The following is a 22,670-nucleotide window of genomic DNA, read 5'->3' on the forward strand; positions in this document are numbered from 1 at the left end:
CAGTTCCTCAACCTTTAGAAATATCACCTTCTTCCTCTGTCCAACGTAAAATATATCCTGTGGCTCCTGTTACTGGTGACCAGCCTAAAAGGACTGAATTCTCAGTACTGTCTGTCACACTCAAACCAGTCACAGGTGGCAGAGCATCTAAAAAAACAGAGACAGAAATGATGAATAAAAGAGGCTAGAGAATGACAGAGATCTAGGGATGTCAACGATTAATCGATGATCGATTAATTGTCGATAAGAGATGCAATCGATTAAGGCTATCGATGGTCGGTTAACCGATTCAATGTTGGGCTGCGTGCGGCTCATGCGCACTCAACACGTGCGAGCGGCTGTGAGTTACGGTGACGATATATAAAAGCATCATCATTCATTCACAATGTACAAATTAAGCTTTTAATGTGATTTAAACTTTAAAGTACATTAAAATAGAAACAACATAAAAGTTCTTCAACATTAAATGCAATAGAAATGTAGTTACTAATCATTTCATCAGATAACTGTTTTATATCGTGCGCTTTGCAGGGCTGCGGGACACAGTGACAGGACAGATAGTCTATTCATTCATACAACTTGTTAATTCATTCCTACGAATTATAAATGTGGCAATTGTCCATGTTTCATTAATTTTGTTCCCTAAATAACCCATGATTTAAGTGAAATAAGGGAACAAATTAATAAATCGAACGAATTCTTAATTCATGAAATCTTTAATTTCCCTTCCCATGTTTACCACAGTAAGAGATGCGAAAACAGTTATTAAAAGCGAAAGATAATAAAATAAACCTGGGAAATTAGAGGGTTAGACTATGGAGATTTAGGAAAAGAAACAATGCCTAAATATACTGAATTTGTGGAAATTCGTGACCAACCGGCAAACCAGAACAAAGCCGCGTAAATGAAGACTATGGGGTCCAAAAGCATGGTCGCGATCTAACATTTTCCAGTTAACCTATTATTCCTCTAATAAACAAAGCTTTTATACCACACTTGTCATAATCAGATCTTATCATTTCTAAATAAATAATTGCTGGATTCAAAACAGTGATTAATAGGCGCTGTGACCGACACTTTCCTGGAGCATTCACTGCTGTCACTAAACGGTGACGCCGAACATCGTTCACAAGTTTCTGCATGGACCTGACTAGGGCACAGGTTCTAAGCCCTGGGACAAAATGGGATGCTTTAAGGAAAATTTATAGCCTACTAAGTAATAGGCCCAACATAAAAATAACAATTTGTTTTCATGTTTTTTTTTTTTTTTTTTTTTTTTTTTTAAATAGGCTATGCGAAATATATCCGACTTAAATAGGCTAATTAAGATTAACGGATTTAAAACAGAAGTGTGGGCGTGTTTTTGCTCATATGAAGAGGATCATCTTTTCCGTCGATATGCGAATGCGTGTTAAGTACAAGCCTAGTTTACATTATAAATAATAGTTTAACATTCAAATACATTGCGAATATGGAAACATTTCGATTTGTGCCGAATGAGACATGAGCAATAACCTCCAAATAAATCTAGCCAAAGCCGCGCTCGCTCATCCTCGTCTGCACGCATGCACTGTCACGATCTAATGCGCTGTATGCCGGATTTTAAAAAATCTGACATTTTCTAGGACAGAATCCAGCAGGATCAAATTAATGTGAGCAACTGTGTTTTGGTGCAGCAGCGCCGATGTAGTTCACTTAATGTGCAGCGCAGTCACACGCGCTCCACATTTCGGATAATTTTATACAATAATGTCAGTTGAAAACATTGCAATTGTGCTTTAAAATACAACAACGAGCACCACAAAACCATTTAAAGATGCGCGTTCAGCGTTCTCCGTGCGGGATTGGAAACTGTCAACAAAGTAAAATGACCTCAAAAGTATGGCGCAATCTCTTCATTTTATCAAATGATCATAATCGCATCTATTCATTGTATAATCCTGCTACTAGCATTTTATTCAGATTAAAACCTCTTTAATTCAAGTGAGAAAGCGTTTTGTGTTTGTGTGTGGCTTTTGCACATCCTGTCATACCGCTGACTGCGTGCCTGCAATAGACGCATTTTGCAGTATTATGGTTAACGATTAATCGATTAATTGATCGTTAATTTAAACGACGATCGATCATGGAAATAATCGAAATTTGACATCCCTACAGAGATCAGATGTGAAATACAATGTGTTGTGTGTACCAGTGGTTGCTCTGATGGTGGTAGCTTCAGTCTCTTGACCGTCCACCACAGCAGACAATCCTATAGTGTAGCTCAGACCAGGACGAAGTCCATCGAGTGTGTATGAAGTTGCATCGTCACTAATCTGACGACTTGATTCGGGTTCACCTAGCAAAAGCAGGCAAAATAACATCATGATTGTAGCTGAGTCTGGTTTGTGTGTGTGATTACATGCGTTCCTGTATAACTACCTTGTGAGGACCTCCAGTAGATTCGATACGAGCTGGCTCCACTCACTGCTCTCCAGGTTATACGGAGCCCCCCTGGGGTTGAGTCCAAAACACGCAAACCCTCCACTCTTGTCCCTCTCTGGCCCCCTGCACAACAAACAGTGATATCAATGCACTTTTATAAGGAAACACCTCTATTAAATTTGATCAGATCTTTAGCCAAGCCACAAAGAAAGATTATGTGTTCATGTCTTTATTTTGTGCACTGTGTTAATATTAATTCTGTGGAATAGAAATGTATGTTAATACTACAGATGGGTATTGACACACATTTATCAATTTGATTAGATGTTCATTTATAAATGTAATTTCAGTTTATTTGATTCAACCTTTGATTATTTTAAATATATATCAGGTAGAATACGTTTACATTTTCTCAAGGAATAAACTTAAAGTTTCTCTCTCAACTTATAATGTAAAGTTGGCACATACTGTAACTGTAAAATTAAAGGCTAAAATTAACAGCAGAGTCCAAACTATAAATTTCAATTACAATTTATCCTTAGATAAAAAAAAAAGTAACACACAATAAAAACTGACTTGTATACAAATATTTAATTCATACATTTACAACAGTCTTTCTAATATTTTATAAAATATTTTTTTATGAAATAATTATGCTTCTAATACAACACATTTTTGAAATATTTTATAGCAACAAAGCACAAAGTTAATTCTGACTTATTTTATGAAAAGCATGCTACAAATAATGTTTAGTAAAATGTTGTTGATGTGTTATAGACTAAAAGATTGTTGTTGGAATTTCAAAATCAATGTCAGTTTATCAAATTTAGAATCCTTTAAAATTGAGAAATTGAAATTGTAAAGCCAGCCCTAGAAAATACGGATTAATGACTTGAATATCACTTGAAACGGGAAAACAAACTAACATCACATACAAACAACACTCACCAGTAGTGACTCTGACGGAGACAGGTGGGCCCTCTCTGTTCCGGACTAGAGCTAGAACCTTCACTTCATACTGTACCCCTTCATCCAATTGCCTCAGTTCCACTGATGTCACGTTACCCCCAACCAGCTGACTCCGCTCCTCTTCACCTACAAAGCATTTTTAGATTTTCAATAAGAAAAATAAAAGAAATGAGATATCAAGGATGTCACTGGTGATTTTTAATTCCTGCAAGACATAACACTCACCTATGTGACTATTTACTTTAAAATCACTCTAAAATCTCACCATCAGTCCTCTTCCAGAGTATTCTGTATGATGTCGCATTTTGAACTCCAACCCAACTGACTCGAACAACCTCTCCTTGGGCCTCCACCACTTGCAAACTGGTGACGCGACCCACCGTGGCCTGATCTGAAGGATAGAATGAGCAATTAAACCTTCCTTACTGCAGAAAGCTCAGATGATTAATTTTTAGAGTCAGCATAAAACTGAAATTGCAAACTTCTTTTCTTTCTTTTGTGACATATATATTCCAAACAAAAATATATTTTTTATTTGATTTTTTCCATCGTAAATTGATTAGATTGTAGGATCATTGTCATTTGTTAATTGCTGCAATCTCATGTAACTGAAAGGTTGCTAGAGGGGAGGGACAATTGTCCAGCTCACCAGAGAAGTGATGTCATTGCAAAGGGGAAGGGAAATTAATTTCAATTTAATGGTGATTTCAAGCATTTTAAAGCACCTTTCATATGGTTAACTGATATATCAAAATACAAAAAGACAACAACTACCTGTCCTTGCAGTCACAGTGGCAACAGGTCCTTCCCGTGAGTTAAAAAGGGCTGAGACTAATATTTGGTAGGCTGCACCTTCCTGGAGTCTATCAATGGTATAAGAAGCCACATCAGGGGGTACAATCTCAAAGTCTTCAACTCCTACAATAAAAAATAAAATAAAAAAAACGTTTCCATGCCCACATTAGAATAAATTTACTGTACTAAAGTTAATGTTGTCCATACCGTCACTTCGCCGCCAGGTGATTTTATAGCCCGTTGCTCTATTCACAGGAGACCAGGTTATTACTATCCTTGAAGATGCTACTTCAATGACTCGTAGCCCTGTAACTATTCCAGTAGAACCACTGGTTCTTGTAGACACAGAGACCACTTCTCCAGTCTGTCCATCAATCACTGGGGCAACACCCACAACAACAGAATCATCTGGCTGCAGCCCATCTATAGTGTAGGTAGTAATATCACCACCCAGGACACGGGATTGCTCTGCAGCTAAAACATGAAGAGAGAACAGCTGACAGATTAAAACCAACATAAGTTATGTGATATCAACTCAAAAAAAAAAAAAAGACAGAAAACCCAAATCATTGCATTAACAGGTCTACATACTATTGCTTTGTCTCCAGGTAAGCCGGTAGCCTGTCGCCCCAGAAACACCACTCCAAGCAATCCTAACTCGTCGACTGTTGCTTCCAACTACCCGCAAGTTGGTCACCCGCAGTGGAGGTTCTGTTTAACATTCAGTTTCCAGCAGTTATTTTCTGACATAATATATCCACATTATGTTACTCTACAGAGTATCTTTAATAGCACCTTATTTTTATAGGAACCTGATGTACTGAGTGACAACTTAAAAAACACAACCTCACACATCAGAAAAAGTATGAATGCACACACCTGTTTTGATGAACACTGTTGCTGGTTCCCCTTCATCGGATCCAATTAGTGCCTTTACACTGACAGCATAGCGTACACCATCTTCGAGGTCTTTTAGGTCAAAGTTTGTTTGATTCCCAGGAACTCTTCTGTTTACCTCTGCATTTGCTGTAAAAGACCAGTAAACAAATTCAAATCATTGTAGTGGCACATTGAAAATTTCCTGAAAGTATATATATATATATATATATATATATATCACAAAGCAATACTTTAATGCTATACTGTCATACTGTATTTGTATTGAGAGGAAATAATATTCTCACATTCTGTATTAAGAATGATGATGTTGTACTGCGTTGCCCCAGCGACTCCTGTCCATCCTAATCGTACAATGTTTCCGAGTGAATCAACTACCCTCAGGTTCGTGACAGGACCAACTGGTTGCTCTATTAAACACAACCCATGTATCAACATATACACATGAAAGGTATGCAAGATAAAAACTAAAACATTGACCATCAGGTTTACACAAACTTGTTTAATGCAGCTTAAATGAAGCTTTGGGACTATAAAAACAATCCCTGAAAATTATTAAAAAAAACACTGTCATAATACTGTAGGTAATGAAAAGAAAAAGCTGTATTCAGTTAAATATTGGGTCTCCCCAGTGTCTTTCTAACTGTAATACTGAAGTTTAAAACACTATCATGTTGTATTCCATCGATCATTTTTCTGACCTGATTTGGTTGAAAAGAAAGTAGCTTCCTCTCGCCCCTCGTAGAGTGTGTATAGAGTTATGATGTATTCTGTGTTTGGCTGCAGACTTCTGAGCTCAAAGTTTGTGGTGCTTTGTGGGAACTCTTGCTTCTGAACTCTGCCTCCTGCAGTCAGCAGGATCACATGAAGATCAAAAAAAAGTATCACATAACAATTATTCTACATTCATACTGTACATAGTTAGCTGGATTATTTAGTCACTTTTAGTTTTGTTTTGTAGTGTGCAAAGTTTCAGTTCATAATTCGTGTAATTTTTTTTTTTTTGCAGATTGTACATACTGTATAAAATTGTATTGCAAAAACCCCCTTAACTGTTCAGGCTGATCGGGCTTGTCTTTTCCATGTAACATTCCAACAATTAGATTCCAAGTAAATTTCCATAAATCCATCCAACTAATGCATGTGGTTATTTTTAGAGTCATTTACTGTGTCACGACAGAAAATGTTCTGAATATATTGTTGTTTTGTAAGAAATTACTGTAAATCTTTTTACAATCCTGGCTATTTTTACAGTGTGTTTGTATGTTTTACTAAGCAGTTTCATACTCTCTCCAGCTTTCCATTCAAGTCGGTAGCCTCTGGCAGCCTGTATGAGGTTCCAGTTTAATCTGATGCTGGTGGGTCCTGTAGTCGTGGCTCTCAGGACCTGTTGCTCTGAGCGCTCTGAAAGCCAAATGCATTAAACATCTTTTAGCTTCATCTCTTCCTGTCCCATAAAATAGTAAAACAATGACTTCCATCTTTCTGAACTTAATGTCCTATTATATTTATAGACAGTTACTGCCTCTTTCCTCTTAGTCTCTTGGTCTAACATGTATGCGCATATACAAACACCCTCACACATTTTATGGCTGCAGTCTGTGAGTCATAAAACAAAAAACAGTTCTTCTGTTCTGATCTAGGAGACAGTGAGTCAATGGAAAGACTGAAAGTGAACACCTCAATGTCTGTGTGTGATAAATTAACCATTATATGCATTTATTTTATTTAGTAGTTTATTTTAGAAATATTGCCAAACTACCTCTTTCAGAAATCATTTCCAAATCAGCGCAAACTTTAAAAAAAAATTATCCGTCCTGATATACCATTTACTGTAGATGCGTCTGCATGTGTATCTGTGTACCTATCCTAAAACGTGCAGTGGCTCCTGGTCCTTCAGCTTCTCCATTGTACAGGGCGATGACTGTAACAATGTACTCCGTGTCTGGTCTTAGATTCCCCAGAGTGTGAGATTCACTATCACCTCCCAGTTCTATGGTCTCCACATCACTTCCTGAAAGAGACACAGACAAAATGACTCTTTACAGAAAACAGGAATCTGATACAAGCAAAATGTGAAATAATATCTAAACTAATACTCATAGACATCCTCATTGGCTATCACCTTATAGAAAACATTTTATTAAAAATAGCCTCTTCAAAAATGTGCTGACCTTTTAAAGGGCCCCAAATGACTCTATATCCTCTGGCCCCTGCTACTCCTGTCCAGCGGACTCGAACACTGTTGCTTGAGATAGTCTCAACAGAGAGCTGTTGCACTCTCTCTAAACCCACTGCAAGCACAGGAACATACACAGACCAAGCTTTATATATTAGCATGAACACTTTAGTGATGCAGGAGGAGGTAACGGTGTCTGATTGCGTCCGTGTGTTTATAAATAACACTACCTTTTAAAATATGGGGTCGCTAAGATTTAATGTTTTTGAAAGTCTCTAATTCTCACCAAAAATGCATTTGTTTAATAAAAAATATTATTACAATTTTTAAATAACTTTTTATATTTTAATAAATCTAAAAATGTAATCTATTTCTGTGATGACAAGGCTGAATTTTCAGCAGCCTTTACTTCAGTCATCTGCCACGTTTTTTGTATAATTTAATATTTTGTGGAAAAACAGCATTTTTTTGAAAAAGTAAAGTTTTGTAACATTATGAATGTCTGTCACTTTTGATAAATTTAATTAATCTTTGATGAATATAAGTATGAATTTCTTTAAAACAAACCAAAAAATTCTTACTGATTTCTTACTGCTTACTGAAAGTTGTGAACCATAATATATAAGGACTCACATGTGCGGGCAGAAAGGGTAGCTGGTGAGGCGCTGTTACGGGGAAATAGTGGGTACAAGTTGATCACATATTCTGTGTCTGACTTAAGACCAACCAAAGTCAGAGAAGTTGACTCTGCCCCCACAGACTGTTCCAGCACCTGTGCAGCAGGCTGACCTGTTAACCAATCAATCAGGAAAATCAATTAGCATTAGTTATGAATTATGCTATGTACAAAAAAATTACTAACAATATTTTAAACTATGGCTTGCAATGTGGAAATACTGTAAGTCAGTTGTGTGAGCATGCTGGTGCTTTCATGTAATATCAGAAATAAGAAAAATACATGTTTTGGTCAAATCTGGTTTAAATCATTCAGACAAATCCTTGATCGAATGAACTCGCTGAACTCATTCATCAGCATGGCTACTTATTTAGGTCATGACTCACTAAGCTGTAAGCTCAACATCAATGGACCATTTTCAGAGACTGTGATAATAAATTTTTCAATTATTTTTTATATTTTTAAGATTCAGATTTTTTTATTTAATGTACATTAATACTTTGTTATTAGGGGTGTAACGATACGCGTATTCGTATTGAACCGTTCGGTACGACGCTTTCGGTTCGGTACGCGGTACGCATTATGTATACCGAACGGTTCGTTGGAGTAATTAATTATATTTGAAAAAAAAAAAAAAAGAGAGAGAAAGAAATATAATGATATGCGTTCAACAAGGTAGCCCAATAACCCAAACAACGTAACAGGCAACGCCCCTGACACTCCCGAAGAAGAAAAAAACACCATCTTATATGTTTATGTTAGGCTACTCAGCAGGCGCTCGCTCACTCAGTACACGCTGAAGGCTCGTTGCAAAATAGCCAATGCGTTTAACAGACTAGAAATGAGAAGATCCTCCAATAACCAACAGGTCTGGTGTTTGGGTGCACTTTGGATTCCCTTTAAGCTATAATGGTGATGGCAAGAGAGTGGTGGATAAATAAACAACGGTATGTCGCATCTGCAACATGACAGGGTACACCAGCGGGATTACAAAAAAAAAAAAAAAAAAACCAGCGGGAATATCTGGGATATATGCGTCAGTACTATCTGGGAAAAGACGAAAAAAAGGAGAAACATGCACGCAGCAAACTATCCCTGCAGCATTTAGACACTATAGCTTACAGGGAATCCAACCCAAACACCAGACCTGTTGGTTATTTTAGGATCTTATATTTCTGGTCTGTTAAATGCATTAGACATTTTGCAACGAGCCTTCAGCGCGTGCTGAGTCGTGCCTAAAAACGCATGGAAAACGCTAAGCGCGTCTTTCTCCTGAGGCGTCTGTCTTTGCTAAGCAACAATGACGTGCTCTCTCCATGAGACGCGGAAATTTCAGCGAAGGATAAATGGATTTGCAGCTCTAAAAATCGCTTGCAGTAGCTCTGCTACTGAATTTATTTCAAAATTGCAATCCATATACAACTATGATCAGCTGTTCCTTCATCTTGGCTGAGCTCTCAACGTTGTTACGGGAAAGGATGAAGCTGATTGGTTGGTTCTTGTCACATGACCCGCGGTGCGCTTGCGGCATTCTGAAAAGTTGAGATGTTTTTACATTTTGCTGTATCTAAAACGTATCGAACCGAACCGAACCGTGACATCAGTGTATCGTATCGAACCGAACCGTGAATTTTGTGAACCGTTACACCCCTATTTGTTATATGACCTTGACACAATACAATATAAAACAACAACAACAAAAAAAACAATAGTTAACAAAGCTGCATAAGTGTTTCTTATAATGATGTACGGATGTACTGATGTAAGGTCAATGGTTTAAAAATCCTACAAAACTGAAAGAAGGACATTAAATTACATTTTTCCCTATTTTGCCATTAATTTTTTTTTTTTTTTTTTTTTTTTTGTACTCTTCCAAAACAGTAGATGTTCCCACTTGTGTAAAAACATAAAAACTATTAAAATAAAAAAGAGAAAAGAAGAAGAACCCCAACTTCAATATTTATATCAACCTTGAATCAAGTACTACAAAGATTCATTAACAGTACTAAACTACTTCACTCATCAGTCCCAGAATAACTGGCTGCTCCACTGATTAAGAACTTATACACATGGGTATACATTCTTTTCAAAAGTCACATAAACATGAAAAGATTAAAGAAAATGAGTAGCAGCATTTCCTCACAAACATCTATATAAACATCTAATCATACTAACTTTGAATGCAACATTTAAATTTACAAATCATCCAATACCATTAAACATGTAGTATCTGTATAATACAGTATGTGTTCTTTCATAAATTTATTTATACAAATATATAAAGTATCTGTTCATGTCTTTATATAAAGGTTGTTAAAGAAGTGGAAACGAGGAACAGAGAGCAGCTCTGTGACAGATTAACAGCAAATGTGACATCTCTTTCTCTTCTGACTAACACAATCTGTCTCTAATATTTTGAAAAGCAAAAAGGGTTTGCAGATTCATTAGATTGCCCTTACTTGCCTTAATGCATTATCCCTTTATCTATCTACCTTCTCATAGCTTTTCATTAGCAACAAATGCATTTTATTTAATATTTTTAATTTTAAAATGCTTTGGTATATATCCTGATTGATAAAACCTCTTTTGGTTCCATGCATGGAACAACGGGGTTTGGGGGTTTGGTACAGCGGTATCAGTTCATAGCAACTCATACCAAACACAGCATATATATGAGTCAGTTAATTACATAGGACAATTTTAAATCACAGTTTCAGCGTCTATTCTTTTGCATGGAACATTGGGCTCAGACAGGCAGGTTGAAACATCTTCCTCTAGCTTCAAAGACCTGATTAAACATAGTGTCACACCTAATCTGACAGATCTGTTCTCTGCTAGCTCACACCTGGATACCAACCAGGTAAAGTAAACTGGCACTCCTTCAAGCAATTGACAAAAATACCTTTGGCAAACAACAACAACAACAAAACATTATCTCACATCCCCATCTTCCTTTTATCAAACTGCTAAAATCATTAGTTAGTGGTGCTTGCTTTGTTCAAAATTCCTCAACCTTTGTATTACAGTGGACTGTTTGTGCAACAGACATTAATGTCTAATCATGTGGCTTTTTGATGAGACATGAATGTGCTATTACTTCTCTGAACAATCAGATGTTTAACATTCACTTTAGCAACCACTCAGAATTGTGACAGCGAATGTTGAACATCTTCTTTTGAAAAATAATAAAAAATACTATACAATTATGGTATTTACCATTTAAAGAGTAAAAACATTACTGATAAATGCAATAGTATCCATATGGGACTGTGTCTATCTCACCTGCAGGTCCATAGGTGATTCTGTAACCCTGTACTTGATCATCTGGAGTGTCCCAGCCCAAAGCCAGAGTAAAAAACCCTGCCTGAATCAGTCGAAGTGTAGTCACACCCCTAAGAGTCTCTAGAGGGTAGTTTGGGGTAAGAGAGAGATTTTTTAAATGATGCTGAATTGGAAGACACATATTTCTGTTGTGTGCAGTTCTCACTTGTTCGGGCCTTGCCAGACACTGACTCTCCCAAGCTGTTTGGGTATTGAGCAACAACGGTGATCAGGTAGTCAGTGCCCGAGCGCAGCTCTCGTGCAGTGTAGTTCTGCTGGTTGCTTGGTATTGTTTCCTGTAGGTAAAAACATAAAATTCAGTGGAGAGCATTATGCTATACTTTGTGTAATCCAATGCTGTTGCTATTTTAAACTAAAACTAAAATTATGAAAATAATTTTGAGTAATTTAAATAAAGTTGAAGTAAGTTTTGCTAATTATGTGCTTTGTCTTTTAAATTGTTTTCTTTAATAGTTTTATTCCAGTTGAAGGTCGTTGACTATAAGTGGGTACATAATTGAATTAGTACTAATGGTACTTTAAAAAGACCCATCCTCCCCCCCAACAAAAAGATCTCATCGGATCTATACGAATCTCATAGGTGTCCTATTTTGATCTCAAAAAGGTGAGTTCTCACCATAAAGGTATGTTTATCCAAAGCTACTTACTAATAAAAAACATAACCAATTTATCACAGAGCCAACAATATTCATAGTATACAATTACAGGTTTATTAAGTGGCTAGTTTAAGAAAAGAAAGTAATGTTTTTGAGTCTTCCTCAGGTTTTATTAATTAAATCATTTGTATCCCATTTACCCGTTTATCCCATTCCCCATTTAGTCTGCAAAAAAGCAACAGTCATTTATGATAAATATTATTCTCACCTGTCGGAGCTCTGCTGTGATTGGCTGGCCCAGGCCAGTTAGGGGCCTATACTGAACCACATAGCCACTTACAGGCCCTCCAGCAGATGTCCATCGAAATCTCAGTGAATTGGTGGTCTCACCTGAAAACTGCAAGCCTGATGGACCACTATAGGCCTCTAATGGAGAAACAGTAACACAAATCAATTATTTGAATTTAGCAGGATCAATTAAAGGAACACTCCACTTTTTTTGAAAATAGGCTCATTTTCCAACTCCCCTAGAGTTAAACAGTTGAGTTTTACTGTTTTCGAATCCAAGATCCGGGTCTGGCGGTAGCACTTTTAGCTTAGCTTAACATAGATCGTTGAATCTGATTATACCATTAGCATCTTGCTCAAAAATGACCAAATGAACGCTGAGTAATATCATTGCGCCTGCTGCCCCCATGGTATGGCAGCAAAGTTCCTTGATTATTACACCAGAATGAAAGTATAGTTCTTAGCCATATCAGCCTAGAACATAGCAACTTTTCATTTTCCATCTGTCTTAGTACACGATGTAACTACAGAAGAGTCAGGTTTTAAATAGGAAAATATAGAAACTCTTTGGTCGTTTTTGAGCTAGATGCCAACGGTCTAATCAGATTCAATGATCTATGTTGAGCTAAGCTAAAATTGCTACCACCAGACCCGGAGATCGGCTGAATGGAAATATTTTTCAAAAAAAGTGGAGTGTCCCTTTAAAGCTTTTTAAATATAAAAGTTCTAAGTGAAAAATACAATTTTAATAAAACTTCAAATATAATGATATTCTTGAATTTAATTGCATTGAGCGTCTACTGTACGTCAGGCTAACCATCGCTTGAGTAGGAGCCTCCACTTGTTGTACACACACGTCGAGACACTAGGGGCAGCAAAGAGCTGAGAGCTCTGAAGTTCCCAATCTGAGAGGTGAATTCATTTTGAGGAGGAGAGGCAATGAGATTCAGCTCAGTTGGATCTGCACTCTTAATGCCTGAGAAATGCCAAGATAGAAAAAAAAGCAACTATAAAAAAAAATTTCATCTTTTTTTATTTATCTTTTAATCAGCATTAAAGTATTAAAAAACTTACAATGGTGGCTATATACTCTACATAACACATTTCTTACCCACTGCAAATACTTTGACTCCGAGACTACGTAGTTTTTGAGAAGGCTCCTGCACACTGTCCTGAGATTTACCATCAGTAATGAGAATAGTGATCTGAAACAATGAAAGACAGTCTGACGAGTCAATAAAGTATATGCTAAACTTAAGTATTTATTATACACCGAATTAATGAACAGTTTGTCTCTTATATTCACCCAAGCTGCATTTATTTGATTAATAATACAGTAAAAACAGAAATATTGTGAAATATTACAATTAAAAATATCTGTTTTATATTTTAATACATTGTAAAATGTAATTTATTCCTGTGGTGACTTTTAATATGCTAATTTGTTATTCAAAAAAACATTTCTTCTTTTTATAAATTTTGAAAACAGATCTGTTGCCAATTATTTCTGTGTAAACTGTGAAACAATTTAATCAGGATTCTTCGATAAACAGGAAAAAACTAAGTAATATAATTTTTTTCTCAAAAATTGTAATATTTTATAAAAATGTTTTTACTGTAATGGTTGATCGGTTTAATTTAGTGATCAATTCAAAACTTTTGAACAATAGCGTGCATAGTGTGCAAATGCTAAGTAAGTGCTTGTTGACACAAACAATGTGTTGTAATATCCAGCTCACCTTGGGTACATCTCTAATAGAGGCAGGGCTGAAGAAGTTGTCTGCGATGTATTTGAGCCCAGCTCCAGTCCGCGTGTTTCCACCTTTATAGTTGATATTCTCTATGGCAGTTATGAGCTCAGTTCCATTCAGGTATGTAGTAAATGTAAACTCCACCCTGAGTATCATAAAATACACTATGATCTATAATCAACAAATGTCCCAACACACACATCCATGAACTTTTACTGTTCATAATATGAACAGTATATGTCAAATAAAATATGTGCAGCCCCCTCATCAAGCACAAAGACACTGTTTACAATCATATGTTCAATACTGAATATTCAAAGAACTTGAAACCTGCAAACTCCACTTCTACAAAGCTGTTGCAAAAATAGATTACACATGATTTTACTTCGAACAACTACAACACAACAATATCAACAACACTACATACTCATCTACTGATTTTTAATAGTTTAATAGTTTTTTTAATAGAGTTTACACATTGCTATGATGAGCAAGATGCATCAGACTCAAATCACATCTGGAATGTAGGCCTATCAACTTGCCTATCGACAAGTTTGGCAAATTAAATATGACCTTAACTTATTCAGTTTGTTCAACTCAAAAAATAAGTGCATTTGTATTATCATAACACACCATATGTATTACTTACATACAATATGTTAAAATAAAATGCAAAAACTCTCCCATTCACTCTGCCGGTCTTTTGGCAATGCCCCCAAGTTCCTATTTTTTATCTTCATAGGTAATATGCATGCAAGTGCAGCTCCTGTCTGCTTGGATGGGGAAAGACTATCTTAACTATTATAACTATTATAATTATATTTTATGCACTTCAGCAATATATTTCAAATAAATCAATAAAATCAATAAAAATAAAAAAATCAGCAAAAATAAAATACAACACAAATATGAATAATTCCTTTTTTATTATTTCTCAGGTAAACATGACTTAAGTACACAGCACATCAATTACTGTATATAAACACATAAAGTCTCACAGACCTGGCAGTATCGCTGTACTGTATGGTTCCAAAACGGATGCCACTGGGTCCTACCGCTCTGGCAAAGGGTTTGACAATCCCTGCCATGAAATTCTTGACCAATACAAAATTGGCCCGGCCAATACTGGATGACCCATCCACCAGGAACACAATGTCTGCTGCAACAACATTACTGCACTGGCCTGTCAACAGGAAAAAATAAACAGTTAATACTGACACAAAGATATAAATATGCAGAATTGTGACCTTTCCACTGTAAAAGAGATATATTTACAAATGTTTAGAGTGGAAGTCTTTTAAGTCTGAAAATGTGGGTTTTCATTATTACAAATACAAAATGCTTTCATCAGTTTAGCCAAAATTAGACTAGCGTTAACAAAAATGGGTCAAGCTCAATCATTAACAGTAATAAAAAATATACAGGATTGATACTGTTTATTTTCTTCTAAATCCATATTCTTCTTTGCTTAAACTTTAATTATTTTTATTTTGCACATAGACATTTTCTTGAAGGCTAGACAAAACATTTTACTGTGTACCATTGTGTATGTGACAAATACAACTGTGAACTTGAATTTCAGTTTTTCCATAAACATTTGCATCTGTGGCCTATTCAATTCATGTAAGCAGTGAAGGATTAGGAAAGGACCAGGATGAGAAGACACGCAGGAAATGACCATTGCCACCCGGACTGCAAAGCCACTTCAAGCAAACAAAACATCTGGGCCCATTTATTCAGCAGCTGGTGTCCCATCTCTACTTTACACAGTTCTATCTATGACTCTGTGTGACTCACCGGCTACATGAATTAATGCCCTTAAGGTAGCAAACTAATTAACCTTCTGTGTTTGATTAGATCACTGCATTTTGATAGGGCATGATGGGAAACAGCCAGAATGAGAACTGCATGTTTTGTTTTGTTTTAATCTGTATTGGATTTATCTGTACTGATTTATATTACATACTACATGCCAATCTAGGTGTGTGTTAGTGGATAAAAATGCATAAAATATAATTATGATAGTTATGATAATTAATTAAAATAAGTGAAAAGTATTATTTGAAAAAAGTAACTAATAATTTTTATTTTGAATGCTACAGTAATTTGATTTTCATTCAAACAGACTTTTTGAAATGATTAATGAACATTCTTTTTCATACTGTACTGTTAGAATGCTGACAACTGATTTTTTTTTAGTGTGTTTTATTTAATCTTTTCAAATAGATTATTTAATCTTTTTTAATATCTGCCATTTTTCGGTTGTTGGCCATAACATGAAAATATATCAACAACTTATCAGTATCAGTTACAATTAAATAATAATGTTGAAATATTATATAATAATAAAAATAATGATAATAATGTGCTGAACTATGTGTTCAAGGTAAACAATTAATAAAATATATTATTTAAGAAATGTAACTAATACTACTTTGTTTTTCATTCAAACAGACTTATTTCTTTAGGCAATTTTGAAATGATTAATAAATCTTTTTTTAGTTCTTATTGTTTATTATTTATTATTTATTAATATATTTTTTAAATAGTATACTGTACATTTTTAATACCGGACTTTTTAGTTTTTTAGCATAACATGAAAATTAATAATTGGTATATCAGTATATAGTCCACTATTTAAAAATATTGATAAAATAATGCATTTAAAATAAATAAATTAAATAAATGCTAAAACATAAAATAATTTTTATGAAGTTAAAGATTAACTTAACTCTGATATTGTGACTTTCTTACATGCCTCAAAATAGTTTACAGATGTCTTCAATTTCATCAAAGAGGACATATTCAGTGAACTGATATTGCAATATTAAATATGCTAAATGAAAACTGCACACGCTACAGATAAATTTATATAGCTCCACTATACATGTTAATTTGAATGGCACTTCCTGAAATAGTGCATGACTCTTTACCTTGAGCTGTAGACCGTGATGGGAGAAACAGCAACACAGCAAACAGCACTGCGGTCCACTGCAGCAGACACCCCATTTTCAAATCCTACACATTAATGACACACAAGAATAGAAAAATGTGTGCAAAAATGGTCATCTAACCCAAAAATCTATTATTCTGTTAGCACTGTTTCTGTACTGTTTTCAGCTTAAGTAGCAGTAACATAATGTTCCTCCTCCGGGTAAACTGAGTGCCCAGATACCATGAACATCTGGAGGAAGCTCAAAGACAAGACACTAAGAGAAGCAATGTGGGGCTTACACCATAACCACCTCATAAAATAAAGAGCGGAGACTCAGAAGAAGATGAGCTTGTGCAAGTTTGAAACGCAGCATAAAAGTGCCATTATTAATACCACAGTGAAGAATGCACTTTTCAATTTGTTTAGAAGAACATTCTTATTATATTGCTATTGTGATTACATTAATTACAGACTGTTATTGCTCAAAGTAATATGCTATTGTATAATTCAGGGCCATAACGGAAATAAAGCATTTGCATGCTTTACACATTACACAGATACTGTCTTACACAAGCACTTTTACTACTTTTTTGACTGTTATTTTTCATGAGGGAAAATACAGACTGGTCTGTTTTTGATTTTATAAAAGAGAGGAAATGGTCCACATTTGGAGCCAGACTGGTCTGCACTCAACAATGATTACTCTGAAAAATGGCCTGGTTAAAAACAAGGTTAAATACTCACAGACAAACAGAGATGCACATAAAACACCGGCCATAAATCGGAACCGGACGGTTTTTGCTTAAAATATGCGATCGGCAATCGGCCAGTTTGTTATCATGTCATTCGCTATCATGTCATTTGTGTGGAAGTATTTCGAAATCTGTGCGCAGGACACGGGCAGCCGTTCAGCACTGGAAGTGCAGAGCTACATGTCTGAGGCACAGATAGCAGAATGCGAACAGCTGCACAAATAAAAGCCCCTTTCCTGCGCTCATTGAAGTTGCGCTAGAGTACTGTACCTGTCCGCGCCCTACACAAGCGGAGACAGTGAAGGGATGTTCAGCTCAAATTCTCGCGTGTTGGATGAGAAACCAAACGGACTAAACCGTGACAAAACTTTTTTTTTTTTGTAAAGTAGAACTTGCATACACGTTTGAAAAGCAAAAACTAAACGTCAGTTTTGTATAGGATGATTATTTTTATTTTACCTTAAAATTACATCGACTTAATTTGATTTAAAAATGTCCCGCTGTAGCACATTGAGAAAAAGTTTCATTAATTCAGTTAAAAAAAATTTGGGTAATGATTCACATCTATATTTTTTTACTTGAGCCAATAGTTATTTTTCATTTAGTCAAGTAAAAAAATATAGATGTGAATAATTATCCTAATTTTTCATTTTATTTAAATTTTAATTTTAATCTTTGTTTTATTTGCACCAACTTTATTTGATTTTTACATTTTGGAATAATTTATATAGCATACTTTTATTTAGTTTCACTGGTAAATACTTTTTTTTTAATCAAATTTAAAAACTAAAACAAATACTGAATGCTGATTAAGAAACATCTTATTGAGCTTTTCCTCAATATTGGACTGTAGAACAATGCAGTTATTGCCTTTAATTTCACATGGTTACAGTTAATCTTTTCATTTAAGGCCAGTTCTATATAGTTTCAACCCAATTTAAAAACAAAAGCTAAATGCTGATGTCTATAGCATCTATGTTTGTATTGAATGTAGGTTACTTACTGCGCAGTTACTGCCGTTAATATCAGATGGTTAAGTTTTTGTTTTCAATAGCCAAAAGCCAGTTTGGCCTATTAAATACCACATGAGCATCTTGTTTATGTGTACTTTCCTTCTTTCTTGTTTGTTGCTTAAAAGAAACAAAATCGGAAATCAGTATCGAAATCGGCCAGTTTGCTTGTAAAAAATTGGTATCGGAATCGGCCATGAAAAATCATGATCAGTGGATCCCTATAACTAAGTATGTACTGGTTGATTTATCCGGTGTCTCCTACTGTCTAGGATAAACAGACTTTACCTATATTTTTTTCTTTGTGGTGAAGACTTTTAATTGGCAATTAAAGTTGGTTTTTCAAATCTCAAAATGCCACTACGTAAATTTTTTAAAACCACTTTCAAAATACCCAGACTCCAAAAAAACTTAAAAGATATGCACAGTAAAAGATATGTCTGTCCGGAACACACATAAATGCACAGACAAACAGACTAAACATGCATCTAAACAATCAAACTTCCCCCTAAGCACATGTGGGACTTTTTGTGTACTTTATTTTCAGCTGAGTGAACTTGTCCGATGACATGATCCTTTTTTTGTGCCATTAATTAAATTATATGATGTAAACAACAGTTTGCTTAATCCTTTATGGCAATAAAAACATACAGACAGAATGTGGTATTCTGCACAATAAATAGGGTCAAATTATTGATTATTGTGAATATTCATATAAACCATGGAACCATTTAGTTGCTTTTCTACACATGAGTCAAAATAAAAATGATTTTTCTCGATTTCATGTTTGCCATTTAACGCTCTCCCTCTCTGTCTCTGTTTCTCTCAGTATTGTTTGCATTAATTATAAGGACACAGTCATCATTATGTGATTCATGAAAGGGTAATTATAGCATTTATAAGTATCTTGACTGAACCACATTTGAGTATGAACTGCCAGATTGTCTACATCAGTCTCTCCCTTCCTCCATCTACACACTGTTCATTCCGTTGCTCTTGCTGTTACACCTGTGGTTGCACCGAATTTTTTAAGGTGGCGTCATTGCACACCTGGGGTCAAGAAAGCATTGCAATGGAGCCATATTTCAATGCAATACTTTTATTATTACATGCAATAGAATATGTTTGATTCTTTGTATGTGAACCCAGTTCAGTCCTGACTTTTTCAAACAATAAAAAAGGCTATTTACAGTGTGGCTAAACAAAAAAGTCTGAAGAATTAGAGGGACATTCTTGAGCTCTATAACGTGGATGCTGGGAGAAGAAACAACAGCATCAACTGCTTGCAGACTACGACACCACAATCACCAAATATATAATCTAAAATATCAATTGTCCCTGTCAACTCATCCTGTCACAAATGCAATCAAATTAGACTTATGTTATGACAAATGTTTTTTGACTTATGTTTTTACGGTATCCAACCATGTATCCATCATCTGTAGTACAAAAAAAAACTTTATTCTCTATTCTTTTGAAGAGGTTACAGTCAAATTACTATTTATAAAACGTTATGCTTACTGAAGCCTCCTTACTGAAAAGGGGAAACCTGTAGTATAGCAAGTAAAAACATATCCTTAAAGGCTATAACCGAAAAATGAAAAGACTTATTTACTCACACACTTATGTCATTATAAGCATATGCTTTTCTTTCTTATGCAGAAATTTACCTCTTAACACCACCTAACACCCAAGCAGGGACTTTACTGGTGTAGTCAGCTAGAACATGGATTCTGCAATGCTGCTGACAACTAGTTAGTCTATGATTGAATGTTCTTTTTTTAGTTGAGCTACCCCTTTTGGCATTTGCATGCATGTGAGCTATATCTAATGTTGTAGAGCTGAATATATGTCTGAACAGCACTTGCTGTTTTGCACATAAGTCTACAAAAACGTTTAATCATTCTAAAATACAGATTCAGAATGATAATGTTTTATACATGGCACCCATTTTTCACATTGTCATGTTGGCCAATTTTGGCCAGTTTATTTATAACAACAGATATTTTCTGTGTGTTATTTTTAAATTTCTCCCTCTAAATTGATGCTTCATGTGTGAGCCAAAACCTTCATATTTCAAAAAGTTTTAGAACAGGGAAAAGTTCATGGCCAGAAGAAGATGTCCCAAAAGGAACAGGAATGAAATTAAAAACATTCCTCCCCTGACATGACGACTAGAGTTCATCCTCAAAATATTAAATAATGAGAGGTCACTACTTCAGCACACAAAAGGAAAGTCGCTGTCTGCTGGTCACACTGCCAACTATTTCATTACAGTCTCTCCCCTACACAACAGAACAGAAAAATAATAGAAAGAAATAAAGAGGACAAGAAAATAAAAACAAACACATCTTCTTGTTGGGGAGGGGGCATTTCAAAAGAAAGAAGGAAAACAAGCTAACCAAAACACAGACTAAATATTTACTGGATTAATTGAGAGAGTGCATATTTAAGTCTGAGGGAAAAATAAATAAATAAACCATTAGCCAAAAAAATATTTAAAATGATAATGCATGGGGAAGTGCATGTATCGTTGTTTATTAATTATTTTCAGGAATTTGTGTTTTTTTTTTTAGCTACCAGTAAAAATCTACATTTCAATAAACACATTTTATTTTTTACATCTATTCTATTCCCCTAGAATCAGTGTAGAACATTGTGCAGCTCTGAAACACATGCCATCTATAAATATGAGTATCCAGATACAGACAAGGCATTTCCATTCACATGCTTGAATTCACATGCTATATGTGTTACAGTCTAATCAGGAAGCAAAGAAGCTATGGAGACTGACACGCAGATGTTACTGGTTATGTGCCGCAAATGTTGTTCACACATATGTGAAAAATCAACCAAACGTTTTCTACTGTATAGTGAAGCAGTATATTGACATTAAAAGAGCTGAGCAAGAAATCGGCAAACACGTGGACACTTTAAGGTGCTGATTATTTAGAATTGTTCTTGAAATTATTTAAGAATGTCTTGAAAGTCTTGGCTAAGTAAGAAGAAGAAAATCTTGAGTGAAAGTCTACAGAGCATTCCAGATGTTCTTAATAATGACATGCATACTATACTCTCTTATACAAGAAGAAAAGCCCAGACACTAACATTCACAGTCTGTCACTGTAGTCACTCAACAAAAGCAACTCCTCAGCCATGATTGCATGCTCAACAGGTGTCCACGGTAACCTAGACACTCCAGCCCTGCCTACTGACTGTGACATATCCAAAGTGACGAATCACACAAGTTCAACTGAGGTCATGCCCCGCCCCCTCTTCCTGAACAGGCAGTTTGGAAATGTTATGATGCTATGATGCTTTTCCACTTTCATCACATAATCACCCCATCGTTTCTTTTTCCCCCACAGTGCATTCTTTTGAAAAATGGCAACATGTGCACATGTGGTCGAATCATGAACCGGATTTATGTTGTGATTTTTTTTTTTTCATCTTGTTTCTGATCTGTACTCTCTCTACTGTTTTAGTTCCTTGTGACCTGCAGGATTTAAATAAACATGCACATGTAATGTCAGGTAGCCTAAATGATAATGAGTTTGTTACACAGGAGCCAAGGACACCCCAAGAGCAGTTTTATATAAATAAAATATGTAATTATGCAGTGATTATGTGTTTTAACACATCTCATGGGTTGAAGTATGTGTAGCACATCTGTTCTATCAAATGATAAGAATTGTGATATTTTGCAAGTTAAAAAGCTTGCATCATGACAGTGATCAGTAATTTGTATCAGACCTGCATCACTTTACATGGCAGACTTTATGATTTTGCACCTTTAAGCTGCATTAACTATAAACTGTAAGGTACGCTTACATTCCATAGCTCTTAGAATTACTTACATAAATCATTATTGCTTCAAACTCAAGAGTCACCACTCTGTCTGGACACCTCTCTCTTCCCAAGCCTAAAGCACTTTATCACTGACCCTAGAGAACTCTGTTACTGACCTCAGGACCTCTGTTTTACTGAAATTATAACTGATCTCAAAGCATTTAATTGCTGGCCCTGTAGCATTCTATCACTGATTTGAGAATAGAA

The 22,670-nt window shown here is 35.4% G+C and overlaps 1 protein-coding gene across 2 annotated transcripts in view; it reads right to left on the bottom strand.

Annotated features, from left to right (window-relative positions):
• Positions 1 to 22,670, bottom strand: part of LOC128015761 (collagen alpha-1(VII) chain) — a 66,780-nt gene that overhangs the window by 43,063 nt on the left and 1,047 nt on the right. For both annotated transcript variants that reach the window (XM_052599861.1, XM_052599862.1), the window contains exons 2-24: positions 16,851 to 16,935; positions 14,920 to 15,100; positions 13,906 to 14,062; positions 13,278 to 13,371; positions 12,984 to 13,142; positions 12,147 to 12,304; positions 11,428 to 11,557; positions 11,223 to 11,342; positions 7,898 to 8,053; positions 7,260 to 7,379; positions 6,950 to 7,099; positions 6,373 to 6,489; positions 5,787 to 5,930; positions 5,373 to 5,495; positions 5,068 to 5,214; positions 4,780 to 4,899; positions 4,396 to 4,662; positions 4,168 to 4,311; positions 3,659 to 3,784; positions 3,373 to 3,519; positions 2,422 to 2,547; positions 2,192 to 2,338; positions 28 to 147 (exon numbers count right to left, since the gene is read on the bottom strand). In XM_052599861.1, the coding sequence (XP_052455821.1) occupies positions 28 to 147; positions 2,192 to 2,338; positions 2,422 to 2,547; positions 3,373 to 3,519; positions 3,659 to 3,784; positions 4,168 to 4,311; positions 4,396 to 4,662; positions 4,780 to 4,899; positions 5,068 to 5,214; positions 5,373 to 5,495; positions 5,787 to 5,930; positions 6,373 to 6,489; positions 6,950 to 7,099; positions 7,260 to 7,379; positions 7,898 to 8,053; positions 11,223 to 11,342; positions 11,428 to 11,557; positions 12,147 to 12,304; positions 12,984 to 13,142; positions 13,278 to 13,371; positions 13,906 to 14,062; positions 14,920 to 15,100; positions 16,851 to 16,926 (3,229 nt within the window). In that variant the 5' untranslated portion in view covers positions 16,927 to 16,935. The remainder of the gene's footprint in view (positions 1 to 27; positions 148 to 2,191; positions 2,339 to 2,421; positions 2,548 to 3,372; positions 3,520 to 3,658; positions 3,785 to 4,167; positions 4,312 to 4,395; positions 4,663 to 4,779; positions 4,900 to 5,067; positions 5,215 to 5,372; positions 5,496 to 5,786; positions 5,931 to 6,372; positions 6,490 to 6,949; positions 7,100 to 7,259; positions 7,380 to 7,897; positions 8,054 to 11,222; positions 11,343 to 11,427; positions 11,558 to 12,146; positions 12,305 to 12,983; positions 13,143 to 13,277; positions 13,372 to 13,905; positions 14,063 to 14,919; positions 15,101 to 16,850; positions 16,936 to 22,670) is intronic.

The sequence above is a fragment of the Carassius gibelio genome, chromosome A6 (assembly GCF_023724105.1).
Source record: "Carassius gibelio isolate Cgi1373 ecotype wild population from Czech Republic chromosome A6, carGib1.2-hapl.c, whole genome shotgun sequence".
NCBI classification, from domain to species: Eukaryota; Metazoa; Chordata; class Actinopteri; order Cypriniformes; family Cyprinidae; genus Carassius; species Carassius gibelio.